This window comes from Diadema setosum, chromosome 19, assembly GCF_964275005.1.
Source record: "Diadema setosum chromosome 19, eeDiaSeto1, whole genome shotgun sequence".
NCBI lineage: Eukaryota > Metazoa > Echinodermata > Echinoidea > Diadematoida > Diadematidae > Diadema > Diadema setosum.
Genome location: NC_092703.1, coordinates 15,570,448 through 15,584,775, shown reverse-complemented (window position 1 = coordinate 15,584,775; position 14,328 = coordinate 15,570,448). Strand labels below are relative to the sequence as shown.

Sequence of the window (14,328 nt, the reverse complement as noted above, 5' to 3'; positions counted from 1 at the left end):
TCCGTTTTTCACAAATAGAATTCACAAAACATAAATATGTAGTATCAAATATTTATTTCATAGGAATTTTGTTTTGAATATAGTCTTAATCAATTAATAATTTTAACTTACTCATTCCTTCAAATTGACAATAAAAATCTGTCAATTGATCGCAAAGCATGCTGGGACTCAAATTCCTATGTTCGTAACTTTCGGGATAGATAGAGTAAGCTCGTACCTCGTAACTCGCACCGAATTCAGGTGAGTATCTACATTTTCGTAGAATTATTTTGACATACCGTACAACTGTAGTGATGACTTCGGTTTTCGTTTGTTCTCTCTGCATTTGATATGTTCAAGTTAGTCTTAACTACGACGAAATATTATGTTAAATCGGTGGCCAGCGCTGTGTTTCCATGCCCACCGACGACGCTCTCCTGCGATACCCTTTATCTGCAGCTCGTGCACGCCAAGTGTAGCGGAAGCTGAGCCAGCGCAACCGGGCTCGAGCTCGGCGAACTTTTGCTGCTGCGGTGTGCCCGCGCGCGCATGGATGAGCTGGTGTGTAGCTATTATGCTGCGGGTTCAATTGTGCACTGTCTGTGGTTCACAAAGAATTGAAGTCGATCTTCGAAGTGAAGATCAGCTTAAAATAGTACCGGGTATATGCTGTGCGTGTTTCAGTACTATTCTATTATTTCTAATAAAATTTTTGAGATTTTTTCATCCATGTTCATGCAGCCATAGGCCTTGACCGAAAGATCGGTCTGTATCTGTCCGTCGGGGAATGTTCCGCGGAGACTGCGTCTGGCTTCACGGATCCCCTCCGTCTACGGAGGACAGCGTTAATGGCAAAATATAAAAGAGTCCTCCGGACAGACGGAGTCAGCGTGGTCAGAGTCAGAGTAGGCGTAGCTAGAGATCTAGAACCTTGACTATAAAGTGTAAACTCAGACAGCACGAACATGCACACAATACATGTAGATGCAAATGCTACAATGCTACAATAGATATACAAATCAATGTTAGCACGGTTAGAACTGTTAGGTGGGCCTAGTCAGTTAGATTAGTTGAACATACTTTTTACATAGTATTAAACACTATTGTTTTGATTCCTGGAATTAAAAACATGCGGAATAGATCTTACCTAATAGTGTTGAGCTATGTAGTATCAACTGTTGTACTTTTATGTAGATCTACTGGACACCATGGCATTGTTGTAATTCCTTACGCCGTAAAGTCTAACTGCGTAATGAATGACATAACATAAACATGAAACATCCAATTTGTATCGCATGGGATGGAACTAGAGATGGGTTCGAAATAGAGCAAAATCTGAAACCTAACTTAAAAATAAATCTTGAATTTAATGGAACTGATTTATGCTTTCATTTTTGAATTACAGATACCTGCAACAAAATTGTTATTTGTACACTATTCAGCTATTGCTCATATCAATGTCAGCATTATCTGATAGATACATTGTATAGTTTTTGAGCTATTATTTAGGATCAAAAGTGGGAAATGTTTTTTGTAACACTTAGTATTTTGTCGTCATCATGTCAAGTAGATCTAGAATTCATGTTAACACAGCCTTGAATCCTCAGTGCTTTCAGGCAGTTCTGGAAATTTGCTGCTTTGTTCAAGTGTGCTGAAGTGAAGACCCACAATGCAGAACATCCATCTGGCTGGAGAGGATGATGATGAGATGTACTCCGGATACAATGAGTACAATCCTTTCTTTGATACAGAGGTAAAATAGACTTGTCATGCCCTTGAAGATATTGAATTACACCTAAAAAAAAAAACACACACACACACACACCATATTTTATAGTGAATACCCTAGTGGTGACTGCTCATGACATGACATTTGCCATAAAGTATCCTTTGAATTGCAAGCTTTGCCCATGGCAAAGCATGTGAATGTTGTTGAGCAGTTCCAACGGCACTCAATGCGATGATGCCACTAACCATACCCCATAGGCACTTTGTTAATTTTAAGTCACAGTTCCCGTTCACCTTGCCCTGAGAAATGATTGTGCAGTAGTGATAATATGTACATGCCACAACCAGAACCATGATTTGTGACATATGAAGTGTTAATAACAGTGAATGGTCTACAATGTAATTATGGTATTTGTGCAGTGGAATAAGAATTCACATTCTGTGCATGATCTCTGCGCACTGCGCCATCACTGATGATACTTTAGACAAAAGGAAATCCTTGTAGGGTAGGTAGATGCCACACATGTATCTGTTGATTGTTGGCTGACACTATAAATGAGCTAATGTAACAGAAACATAAGGGTAATTAAGTTCTGTTGCAAATTCTCATGCTTTGACAATTCAGGTGTCACTCAAACTCAAGGAAGATGCAAAATATTTTTTTCTTTGTTAACATGATGTTAATGCATCATGTTAACAAAGAAAAAAATATTCATGGTTATCGATAGACAACGACATGCATTAGACATGTACAATCATAAGTACAGTTTTATTCTAAGGAAAAATTCAAGTCTGCCAGACTTCACAGTTTTGTGATGTCAATGGGAGAGAGTTAGTTTTAACATTGCTTTCTGCTTGTCCATGTGCCTTATTAGGGTTTCATGCATTTGTTTGTTTGTTTTTTGTTCAAAGGAAACTATAGGGAATGTTATTTATGTAGTGTAAGAGATTTCTTGTAAAATGAAGTGTATTTCACACATACTGAACACTGAGTGTCACTTTTCACGCACTATGCATTTAACACTGTTATATACAGAATCTGGAGCAAGATGAAACATTTCAGAAAACTGTGCAGAAAACCAGCCATGGACGACGACCACCTGTAAGTTGGAGTGTTGCTTTTGAGACAAAATTTAAGTGTAATCCTGGATAGTGGTATTAAACAGAATGGGTGTGTGAGGTTTTTGTGTGCTGTGAACTAATCACTTAGCAAAGAATTTCAATTTCCTTTTAGCACTTATTTTTGTACCTTTCTTTTTAACTGTAGTTAACTTGATATCAGATGCCAAAAAAAAAAACCTGTAGTATTATTTAAACCATATTTGTGTATTACTGACCAGACTCTCATTTCAGTGTGGTGTTGCTAATCAAGCCAGAGATTAGAGCTTTAGATTTACATAGACTTTGTAGTATTGTTAGTGAGACTCCTTGTTTAAAAACTCTAAATTAAATCATCCCTATTAACCATTTTTGTTTGCTTTATTTTTGAATGAGCAGTGCTTTCATACAATGGATGCTCTAGGTGCTGATGAAGGACTTCTTTGAAAGATTGTATCTTAAAATGTCTTCCAGACCAGTGTAGGACCATTAACTAGTATTCCAGACTTTTTTTTTTGTTATTTACTTTTTTATCAAGCTCTGTCCATTTTCAAGCAAACTTCTCTTTTCCCTCAAAGTGAATTCTCATGTATAAACAAAACTTACAAATCTTTTGCACATCAAAGAAATCAAGTTGATCATGAATTTGCATTTGATCTCACTGTTTTGGGGCACAAGTAAATTGTGTTGCAAATTGGGATATAGGCCTACAGTTTTTGTAGTTGATATTGTGTGTGAAACTGATTACTCGAATCAAAATATTTCTGATTTTTCCATTAATATACTGCACTCCACTTTGCAATTTCTATTTCAAGTGTTTTTTCCTCACTTTCATTGGTCTGGGTATCTTCAATCTGTTGTATGTATACATTGTAAATTTCTTTCTTTCTCCTGAATACAAACTTTACCTTGCTACAACTGTATGCTTTCCTCAGATGACAGCAGCTAGACAGGTTCAGGTGAGATATTACCCTCTCTTTCACACACAGTCTCTCTCTCTCTCTCTCTCTCTCTCTCTCTCTCTCTCTCTCTCTCTCTCTCTCTCTCTCTTCTCTCATCGTTGTTTTGTTTCACCCTATCATGCATATTCAAGACCCTTCCATCCTTAGTCTTGTCAATATTTTGCCTCAGCTGCGTCTATTCCTGTGGCCAGTTGGCGATGCTTTTAGCTTGGTCCTGTTTCTATCCTTACTGGCTCTGTGGAAAGTGGGCTAGTTCCACCAATAATCCTGTACTCTCTAGCACAACACTGAGGCAGATTTGGACAGCTTTGCTGTAAAGCCTGTAAACTTGAGGCCGAGCATGCCAGTAAAAAAAGAAGAAGAAGAAGAAAAAAAAAAATACAAAAACAATGTATTGGATTAATGGATACAACATGTCGCAGTCCTTACAAAGTTTCATTCCCCTCAGGACTGAACAACAGAGTAGGAAGTTTGCCTCAAAGTGTTTGGCATCTTTCACACCACATACAGTAGTACCGTGTGATATTAATAATTACATTTACAAGTTTCTGTAGCCCTGTCTCACACATAATACAGGAGTAAGAATACAAGTGAAGAAAAGGGGGCAAAGGGAACTGTAGGCTGAGGATATTCCTGGGATAAGGATGGTACAAAGCTAAGAACGAGTAGTTTTTAGTAGAAGAACTCTCATAGAGTCATGTTTTCAAGGGTTTTATTTGGTGAGTGTATTTTCCAATGTCATCAACTGCCCCAAGTTTTCAGTTACAAAGTATACAATCTGTAGCACCATTCATTCATTTCTGTTTTCGGTATCATTAGTACATTACTAAGGAAGTTTCAGTTGACAAGCTCACGTATTCTCACAATCATCTTGTAATTATTGGATTATTCATTAAAGCATGCCACAACACATATCTATGGTTCAGTGTTTGTTTACAAGTACTTCTCATGCTCACCGACATCTGAAATGGGTAGAGCTCTTTAGTTGTAAGAATATCTCAAAAACAAAACAACAGTAAAAACAAAAACTGAATTAATTATGAAATGTTCTTGTCCCATCTGGCTGAAGTCACAGCAGTTTTCAATCATTGCCAGTTGCTGCTATTATTTGTTGTTTTTTTTTTATTTTTAATCCATATTTTGCTAGTTTCTCTTTGTTTGCATGCATGCATGTATATTAACACATTTTGCCTTCAGATAGCATGATTGGAACAAGTGTTCAAATGCAAAATGCTAATATATATCTCATTTGTATTATATGAAATTATAATAAAATTGGTGTAAATCAAGTTTAACTATCTCATTTCATGGACAACTTTGGATGGCACTTGCCTGGCTCTACTCCAACGGAACTCACGTACGACATATAAAAATGTTTCTGACCTAGACAAAGTTTGAGCATGGAATGTGTGTCTCTACTGAGTACAGCTTCATCATCCAGTTTTGAAGAGAAGCTGAAATTGACAGTCCTATTTTTGTAGCTCTGCCATCACAGGTAAAGCTTATTTTTCAGGAACTGTTTAGTAGTGATTGATGTAACTTACACTCTTTTGTACTTTGTCTTCCCAATGTAGATTGGTGCACAGAGGGGCATGATGGGAACAGCTGCTGGGGTAAGGCTCACATTTTGTACGAATTGTACTTTTTTCATTGTTCTGCAATATTCTGTAACATGCTACAGTATGAAAATCATAACATCAGTCAGTATTTAATGACAGACTTATAAAGTACTGACAAAGATATATGTGGAAGATAATGTGAAAAACAATGTTGGGTTTTTTTGTTTGTATTCGCCTCCCCCCCCCCCCCCATCCTTTTGAGTGGTCTGCATTTTTTTCATTGTAGTAATTGGTGACATCTCTCAGATATGCTCTTCCTTGCTGTATAAATGTAGAAATAAAGAAGCATATTTCTTTTTGTCATCATATTATTTAATAGAGAATGTGATATTCTGTGTGTACAAAAAAAAAAAAAAAATGAAATTAGAAGAGAGTCTATCTTTGAATGATAGCGTATTAATAGAACATTACTATGACATAAGAATTTCCAGTTAAAGAGCCTCTCTGCTTTTTTACTCTCCTGGTACACCATTTTGAACAAGAAAACATGTGAGTGCTGCAAGCATGCGGTGTGGATTGATTACCATGTCTTCTCTTTTCCTTCTGTTCAACACTTGGTATTTGTATTTGTTCTTCTCGCCCCTAGAATCGGCTGAAGACTGGTCTGACATCGTCGATGGGGGCCAGACCAATCACTGGGATGGTTCAGCAGGTAAGAGCCAGTTTGAGACTTTGGTCAATTCAGACAGACTGGGCTTGCTCTTCTAAGAGCTGCAACGGAGTATAGATTCCAGAGGAAAAGGAGAATCTAAACCACACCGAAAATCTCAAATTCTCAAATCACAAATTTCAGTTTTCAATCTCATGTCTCAAGATTCCAAAACTTTTCAAAACTCAGTTTCAAACCTCAAAGCTCAAATATTCAGTTCAAGTCTCAAGACTCAAGGCTTAATTTTTTTTGCCAATATCTGAATCACATCATTTTTCACTGTACGATGTAATGTTTTGAATTAAAATATGTCTTTACATCAGTGATGCCTTGAACTTTAGGCTCCCTGATTATCTTTTCAACCTCTTCTCAGGTAGTTGGATTCAGAATCAGGAGAGTATGAGACAAGTTGACACATGTGCTTTTTTTTAAAATAAAATCTGAAAAATCTGAAATAAGATATATGAAATCCAGACTCTCAAATCTCAAATATCATTTCAGGCTCCTTGATTTTCTTCCCATCTCCTCATTGGGCTGTTGGCATTGGAACCATGAGAGTTGGAATAAGAAATGTACGTGTGTGTCTTTTTGTAATATTTTGGTGCATTCTGTGAGAGTGTGGATGCACTTCAAAGTCTGTTGTAGAAGAATGCTTAATGTATTGCAAAAAAAAAAAGAAGAAAAAAGGTAGTGTTGTATGTGAAAAACAAAAAACAAACTTGAGGTGAGTAATACAACATGTATAAGCCTTTTTCTGCTTTGCTGAGCCAGAAATTCTGCAGAAGGCTTTTCCACTAATTTGTGTCAAAGGAGAGCTTGTACTCCTGAGTTTTAATCATTCAGGAGCTGCTACATTAACTATTAGACTTGTGTTATATTTATCTCCCCACAGGATGGTAGTGTAGCCAGACCCATGACAGCAGTCAAAGCAGCAGGGTACTCTTCCACAGGCAGAGGTAAACATTTGACATTACATTCCTCACAAATTATTTTTTGTGCACTGATTAGTCAAGAGCATTGAAAGTGTGGCAAAACACACTTTGTTTAAAGCAGATTTTTAGGATGGTTCTTGTGTACAGGTTTGAGCGAGAATAATAGAGTGTCAGTTCATTGGTCGACATTTGCAGTCTGTGACAAGATTATTTCCATACTCCTCCTACAGGCCAACAATTTGACCCCCTCAACCAAGCTTCCAAAGGGCCTGCACCACCTCTAGAAACCAAGAATGAAGACTCGTAAGTACCCCCCCCCCCCTTTTCTTTTTCTTTTCTTAGGATATCACTCTCTGGATAGAGTAGCCTTATTTCAGAATGGAATAATGTATTCATCTATTGAATTGCTCATAATATCTTTTGATGGAGACAGGCTGACAGAAAGAATTTCCTTAACATACTTGATAAACCTACACGTAGGTGTACATTTTGATGAAAGAAAATTCAGGAAAGGGGGGGGGGGGAGGTGAAGAAGCAATATTTATGCCGCTAGTCGTCCATGCTATACTTTGTTCACACAAAGCGCATTGTTAGGAACTGTGCTGCTGTAGAATATATCCTAGATGTAGGCTCCTGAAAACATGGCCGACAACTTAAGGAGATGTAACAAAATGTCTTTAACAAAAGGCCTGGATACGTAATAATGAATGGAGTTTACAGACTGAGACATAGAAAACCTGAATTCAGAGTGTTCCATTCCTTTTCATGCTTTTGTAAGCAACAAAGAAGGCTTCCAGTATATAATGCATATCAGGACAATTACCCCTTGTCTAAATACTTGGACTGATTAGTGATAGAGTTAGAGTAAAGATTAAGGTTAGGGTTAGGGTTTGGGTTAGAATTTGGGTTAGGGTCAGAATTAAGTTTGGGATTAGGATCAAGGGTAGGGTCAGGGGAAGGGTCCGGGTAATTGTCCGTGAACCGTAGGCCTACTATGATTGATTTGAACAACGATATATCTGTGTCAGGCAACGTGTTATGATTCTATCATATGTTATACAATGTAACTTGTTCATGTTTGTAATGGTGTTTGTGTTTGTGTTTGTGTGTTTACAGTGCTGAGGAGAAGGTCAAACAGCTGGAGAAGCAAGTGACTGAGCTGATTGAAGAGAGCTGCTTTGCCAACAGCAGGGGAGAAATGAGTGTGGTAAGAAGACTACTATTCTACACAAGTCTCTGATGATATGTCATTATGAAGCTTTGGAAAAATAGGGTTGCATATTGATGCTTCATGCTTGAAAAAGAGAATAATCTGTGAGGTACTCGCGTCACCATTCACAGTATTTCTCATACACAGTTGCAGTGAGGATAAACCATCCAGTTGAAACAGGGCTTCCAGGAGTGAGAGTTTGGGGTGAGACACTGCTTGGGGGCAGAATGGTGTGGAGGGGGTGGGGTGGTGTGAAAGGTGGGCACCTCCTTTTCATGGTTAAAAGCTTTGACAATTTTACATGCAGTGTATTTGGTATTAGCCGTAACGAGGGTTGTCATTTAAGTTGTTAAAGGTGTGCATCATCACTATTTATCTCCTTGAACGGAATGGTTCTTTCAATCAAGATTTGCACTGCCTTTTCCACTTTGTATACAGTAGAGAGATTGCTTTTTTATATGTTTAGTGAGAGGAAAGACTTACACTTCAAAAATAGTCCATAGTTTGTGCTTTGATGCAATTGTGTGGCTATGGGCTTAAAAGTAAATGACATCAGAAATTAATCGCTTTTTCCCCCCATGACCTTTCCTAACAGGCGCTTGAGAAGGCAAAAGAATCGGGACGTAAGGAAAGGATTCTTGTGCGGCAGAGAGATCAGCTACCTAACAATGAGCAAGTCAATTTGGATCTGACATATTCGGTAAGACAAAGTCCTTTTTTTTCCCACCATGTTTGCTGTTGTTATTAAGTCTGAGCAGTAACTTGACGTATAATGTGCTTACAGTATGTATCAGATGCTGAAATATTTTATACACAAGCACGAGCTGTACGAACAGATTTTCTAGAGAATCTGTTGCTGAAATTGTGAAAAAATAGAATGTAGATATTTTTTTAACATCCTTCTAATGAACAAAAAAGCACGTTCTAAAATTCTTACCTGTCAGTCATATCCTCCAAACTTTTCCAAGGGATGAGGGATTTTTTTTTTTTTTCACAAAGAAAGGGACATTTTTATTATTTAGGTTGTATATCACTGTCAAAAACTGACAAGAGAAATTCTTCTGATGTCCATGACATTTGATGGTCATTTGATATCCAAACTTTTTGTGATATGTTCAATGACTCCTCATCATTTTCAACAAAAATGTGCCTATGAATTGAATGTTGTGAATTTCAGAGTAGACAAGGGATATAAAAAACATTTTTTACTTTGACCATGGCCCTTTTTTTTATTCTGGTTGACTTTCATATCGTTCTTTCTGTTCTGTCAAAGGTTCTTTTCAATCTGGCCAACCAATACGAAGCCAACGAGATGTTCGCTGAAGCGCTCACTACCTACCAGGTCATTGTCAAGAACAAGATGTTCTCAAATGCAGGCAAGTGTGAGAGATTCGAAGGAAAAATGTCTTAGTGGTATGAATAATGTGCCTATGACACCAGTGTATTCATAATACAGTAATGTTGGTAAAGTATATCACTGGCCTATGTGTACTGTGCTTTGAAGAAAAAAAAAAGGAGAAAATGAAAACCTGCAATGAGATTGACAGAATTGAAGATGCCACTGCAGCTGTAGCAGGTAATTACGGTGATGGTGATGATGATGATGACAACAGTAAACTTTAAATAAGAAGACAGTCATTTGAATTAAGATGACTGAGAAGGATACAAAATTTTATTGGTATAACAAAAAACTTCTTGTGCAACAATTAATGATGTAATGATATATTCTTATGTATGGTAATAGGAATGCTGTTATTGCTATGTTCACGAAATTGAGCCAAGTGTTACCATCATGCCTGCAAATGACATGCAGTGATATTTGACAGTAGACTGAGGACCATCGCGGTTTAATAGCACTTATTTGAAGGTCTGTCAAACTCATGCAGCAGTCCCATCAAGTTTGTTAGATTTTCATCCCTCCCAAATATAGGACGACTGAAGGTCAATATGGGCAACATTTACTTCAAGCAGCGGAACTACCCAAAGGCCATCAAGTACTACCGTATGGCCCTGGACCAAGTGCCCAATACACACAAGAGAATGAGGTAATAAAAAGGTGTCTGTTACTGTTTCCTAACATGAGCATGGTGGGGCTCATTTGTTTGGAAACGGTGAACAAAAAACAAAATAAAACACACACTTCACACACACTTTGTAATGCTTCAGCACCTTACTTTTCAAAGTCTGATTCTACGTTCATAAAGCTGAAAATGACTGGCTTTGTACTGACCACACACTTATGTTTTATTATACTCAGATCGATTAGATACATCTACACATAATCCATCTATTTGCACTATATTCATATAAAGTACAGAGAGATGATTACACATGCAAATATACTAAATACATTGAAATGTATGTATGTGCATACATACTTAATACATGCTCACAGACAAACATATGCAAATGTCTTTGGGAGGGGGAAGGACTAAAATCAGAGCAAGCAAACTATTTTTGAATGACTACAGATTTTGTACATTTTCAGTGGCAAGATACAGAATGTTGGATAGTGAGTCTTTTCAGTTATACACTGCAGGAGTTCATAGCAGAACATGCCATAATACTAGGCATAAGAGTCATGTGTGGCTGATGTAGTAGTTTAAAGGAACTGTACAGTACTGGTTGAGGTAGGGATTCATGTTTTGAACATTCCTAAGTGAGATAATGAAAAGCCTCTTATGAAATATGCAAGAGCATGTAATTTTAAGAAGGATTCAACGTTTATTTGATGAAAATTGGTTTTCAGATGGCTGAGATATCCAAAAAAGTGCTAATAATAAAAGGCGACATGCCCCAACTTTATTAGTATCTCTTTGTTTCACTTTGTTTTTGGATATCTCAGCCATTTCAAAACCGATTTTCATCGAATAAACTTTTGATTCCCCTTAGAACTGCATGCTCTTTGACATCTCATAGAGTGGTTTCTGAATATCTCACAAAATGTTAAAAGCTGAATCTTCACCTCGACCAGAACTGTACACACCCTTTAAAGCAAGAAATATTCGCGCCGTGAAATTTTCACGAATTGGAACTGACGGCATTTTTTGCAGCATGAAGTTTTCGCGAATCGTCACTGGCATCCAATTTATTAAGAGTGTGGACAAGAACTTTTGTGTATTTTGCTTTTGCGGATTTTGGCTCTCACAAATTCCTGAAGTTAAAATGCCAGTGAAAATTTCTGAATTTACGGTAATATATAGCCCTTTCCCTCTTGTCTTTCTGCCCCACTCCCGAAGGATGAAGATCATGCAGAACATCGCCAACGTCTTTGTGAAGATGGGACAGTATGCCGACGCCGTGACCTCGTTGGAGCACATCATGGCGGAGAAGTCGGACCACCAGACGGCCTTCAACCTCATCCTCTGCTACTATGCCATGGGTGACCGGGACAAGATGAAGAAGACGTTCCAGCGGCTGCTTGGGGTAGAGCTGAACCTGGAGGACGAGGACAAGTACCTGCCGCATCCCGTGAGTAGCCTTGACCCAGGTTGCCATGGTTACCCCTTTGCAGCCATACAGTCATCTGTATTGTTTTCCACCTTTGGCATTAGTATTAAAGAGCAAAAAATTTATCTGCTTTTCTTTTGTGCTGCATATCATACCTTTGCTTGACATGCCTTAGAAATTTGCGCCAGCAAGTCAGTCTTTTTTTTTTTTTTTGTCTGTTATTCAACAAGAGTGGAAATGTATACATGTATTTATCTTTCCTGCGAGTGATCCATTTGTGCATGAAATCTGTATGCTTTTCTTCACAGAAAATAGAAGCATTTTTGTGTGTGTTTATTTTGTTTGTGTTTGCGTGTAAATGTATGTGTGCGTGTGTGTGTGTGTGTGTGTGTGTGTGTGTGTGGTGTGTGTCAATCTTTACACTCAAGAATGATTTTGTAACTGCCTGCAAACTGAATTGGTTGTGTCCTGTTAAGGCCTGTGATATCCTCTTTGCTTTCAATACTATGTTACTAATGTTTCCATGGAGCATATTATGCATTTATCCGTTATTTTTATCTTTAGCGCTGTAATGCCTACCTTTCTTTGCTTGTCTATTTCAGCTAGCTTGCCCTGCATATTTCTGTGTTGCTGTGATTTTTAGCATACAGCTGTAGATTAGGATAAGTTTGTCCCCAGATTCTTTTGTGCTTGGTTCACAGACATTTGTCTAATATCCCTTTTCTGTGGGGTTAAATACAAATCAAAATGGTTGAAGGAAAACAAACAAAAAAGTCTTCGGGCATTTATATGCTCCTGTCCTCCATAGCTAGAGTATCATAAAGGCTGTTTAACTTTTTGAAGACGAGTCCCGAGAATATTCGGGCAGGTGTCAATGGAAAATATGTGTTATAGCAAAATCGGTCCATCCTTAATGGGTTAAGGACTGAGTACCTCATAGAAACTGTCACATAAACTGTCACAGAGTTTTTCTCTCTTTTTTTTTTTAACTTCTTTTCCCTTTTTTCTTTGTACAGTGAATGAGGTTTAATTGAATTTGATATCTTGCTATAAATGTATCATAATTTTGGTAATGATGAGATAGGATTTGTCACAAACTCTAAAAAGCTGACATCTCAGCTTCTAGCATTTCTACCTTTCCTCTCTCTATCTCCCTGAATATTTGACTGTGTGAAAGGATGAAGAGTTGTACACTCCTGAAGCGGTGAGTTCTATACTTGCAGGATGGTGGAACAACTTCTCTGTTTGAAGAGTACTTCTCTCTTCCTCGAAGACATTTGTTTTCTTCCTTCTTCAATTCCAAGCACACGCAGTGTTTCTATGTTCATTGGTCACTGGCCAGCATGCGATGTGGTTCTGTTTTTGTTGAATATTCTTTTATTATCACTGGTTTGTTGCAATTTTTGTTCATACATTTTCCTCCCTTTTGAAAAAAAAAAGTACTGCATGAGCTCCTCAAAGCTGCCACACACACCATGTTGTTTTGACTTTCTGGTATTAAGCTCACTCGAAAGAGCAGATGTGACTATTTGAAGTGTTTGAGTATAGAGTTCTCTTTGAGAAAGCACACAAAATGTCAATACTCAATGAGTCATGTATCTACTTGATCCCTGAAGAGTCTGCTGTATGGTTTCTTTCTTTTTTAATGTCTAGAGTCAAATATGGGTGTCAGCAGCTTTTGTACATTTTATGGTTACTGATTCATCTAATGTCCTTTTGAGAAGAATTTGCAAATTTGTATAGTATAAATAACTTCACACATTCATTCTTCTCAAATATTCTGTATGAGAATTCATAGCATCACTTGAAACTTACAGAGACTTGCCTACATGTACTATAGCAACAAATTGTGTTGAACAAGCAAAAAAAAAACCAAGCAAACATAGAGCTGGACAATTAAAAGCAACTAGCCTTGCACTTGAGTAAGAAATAAGTGAATTATATTTCATTATGATACATGTACCTGAGTATTAGATGTGTATTACTGCAATACTTTAAACAGAACTGTGGGAATTTTTACCACACTTTAATGAATGTGTGTGGATATAAAGATATGATGGAATAAGAGGTGAAAGATGGAGAGGTCAGCATTACAAACAATTGTTTCACATTTCAGAGCAATGGTTGAGCATTTGATAAATGTAGTTGGACAGCTGATAACCATAAATAGTCATTGCACCTGTACATGTACAGTATTTGTGTTTGTTTTTGTTCTGAATGAGTAGTTTGATGGCCAACAATTGAGGTCATATTTACAAATTTGCAGTTTGTGTTTTGGACTGTGGTAGGGCAGTTCCTTTCACTGGAATGATCTAAAGAAATTTAATGGAGGCAAATATCAATGCTAAAATGTAAATTTCATATTGTTGTCAAGAAAAACCATTTCTGTCAGCATAGAAATGAATATCATAATAATATAGATCATCTCTGCGGTGTATTATTTGAGAAACAACAATGATTGTTTGCATTTTGTCTTTTAGGGGGATATGAAAGAAATCGCCCTACACACACAAACTCATCAAGCAAACACATTTCACAGTCACTGCTTACTCTTACTGCGTTTGAAAAAGCACAGTGTAATACTGTATATGCAGAGGCACATTAGAGTTCACTTTGCTCAAATATTTCTGTTGATATCTTTTGTTGTTTATCATTTTCTTTTATCAACAGCACTCTTCATTGTACCATTATCCATAGGCAA

The 14,328-nt window shown here is 37.4% G+C and overlaps 2 protein-coding genes across 3 annotated transcripts in view; both read left to right on the top strand.

Annotated features, from left to right (window-relative positions):
- Positions 1-14,328, top strand: part of LOC140242709 (large ribosomal subunit protein eL24-like) — a 278,728-nt gene that overhangs the window by 234,511 nt on the left and 29,889 nt on the right. The window lies entirely within an intron of this gene.
- The window catches only part of LOC140243130 (intraflagellar transport protein 88 homolog), a 32,817-nt gene continuing 18,684 nt past the window's right edge, over positions 196-14,328 (top strand). Inside the window, exons 1-14 of one of the 2 annotated variants that reach the window (XM_072322858.1) lie at positions 196-240; positions 1,587-1,732; positions 2,744-2,809; positions 3,741-3,764; positions 5,342-5,380; positions 5,973-6,038; positions 6,928-6,991; positions 7,198-7,270; positions 8,084-8,174; positions 8,773-8,877; positions 9,451-9,553; positions 10,108-10,222; positions 11,417-11,648; positions 12,805-12,831. In XM_072322858.1, coding sequence (XP_072178959.1) covers positions 1,649-1,732; positions 2,744-2,809; positions 3,741-3,764; positions 5,342-5,380; positions 5,973-6,038; positions 6,928-6,991; positions 7,198-7,270; positions 8,084-8,174; positions 8,773-8,877; positions 9,451-9,553; positions 10,108-10,222; positions 11,417-11,648; positions 12,805-12,831 — 1,089 coding nt within the window. In that variant the 5' untranslated portion in view covers positions 196-240; positions 1,587-1,648. The remainder of the gene's footprint in view (positions 241-1,586; positions 1,733-2,743; positions 2,810-3,740; positions 3,765-5,341; positions 5,381-5,972; positions 6,039-6,927; positions 6,992-7,197; positions 7,271-8,083; positions 8,175-8,772; positions 8,878-9,450; positions 9,554-10,107; positions 10,223-11,416; positions 11,649-12,804; positions 12,832-14,328) is intronic. The other variant, XM_072322859.1, reaches the window with a different exon arrangement.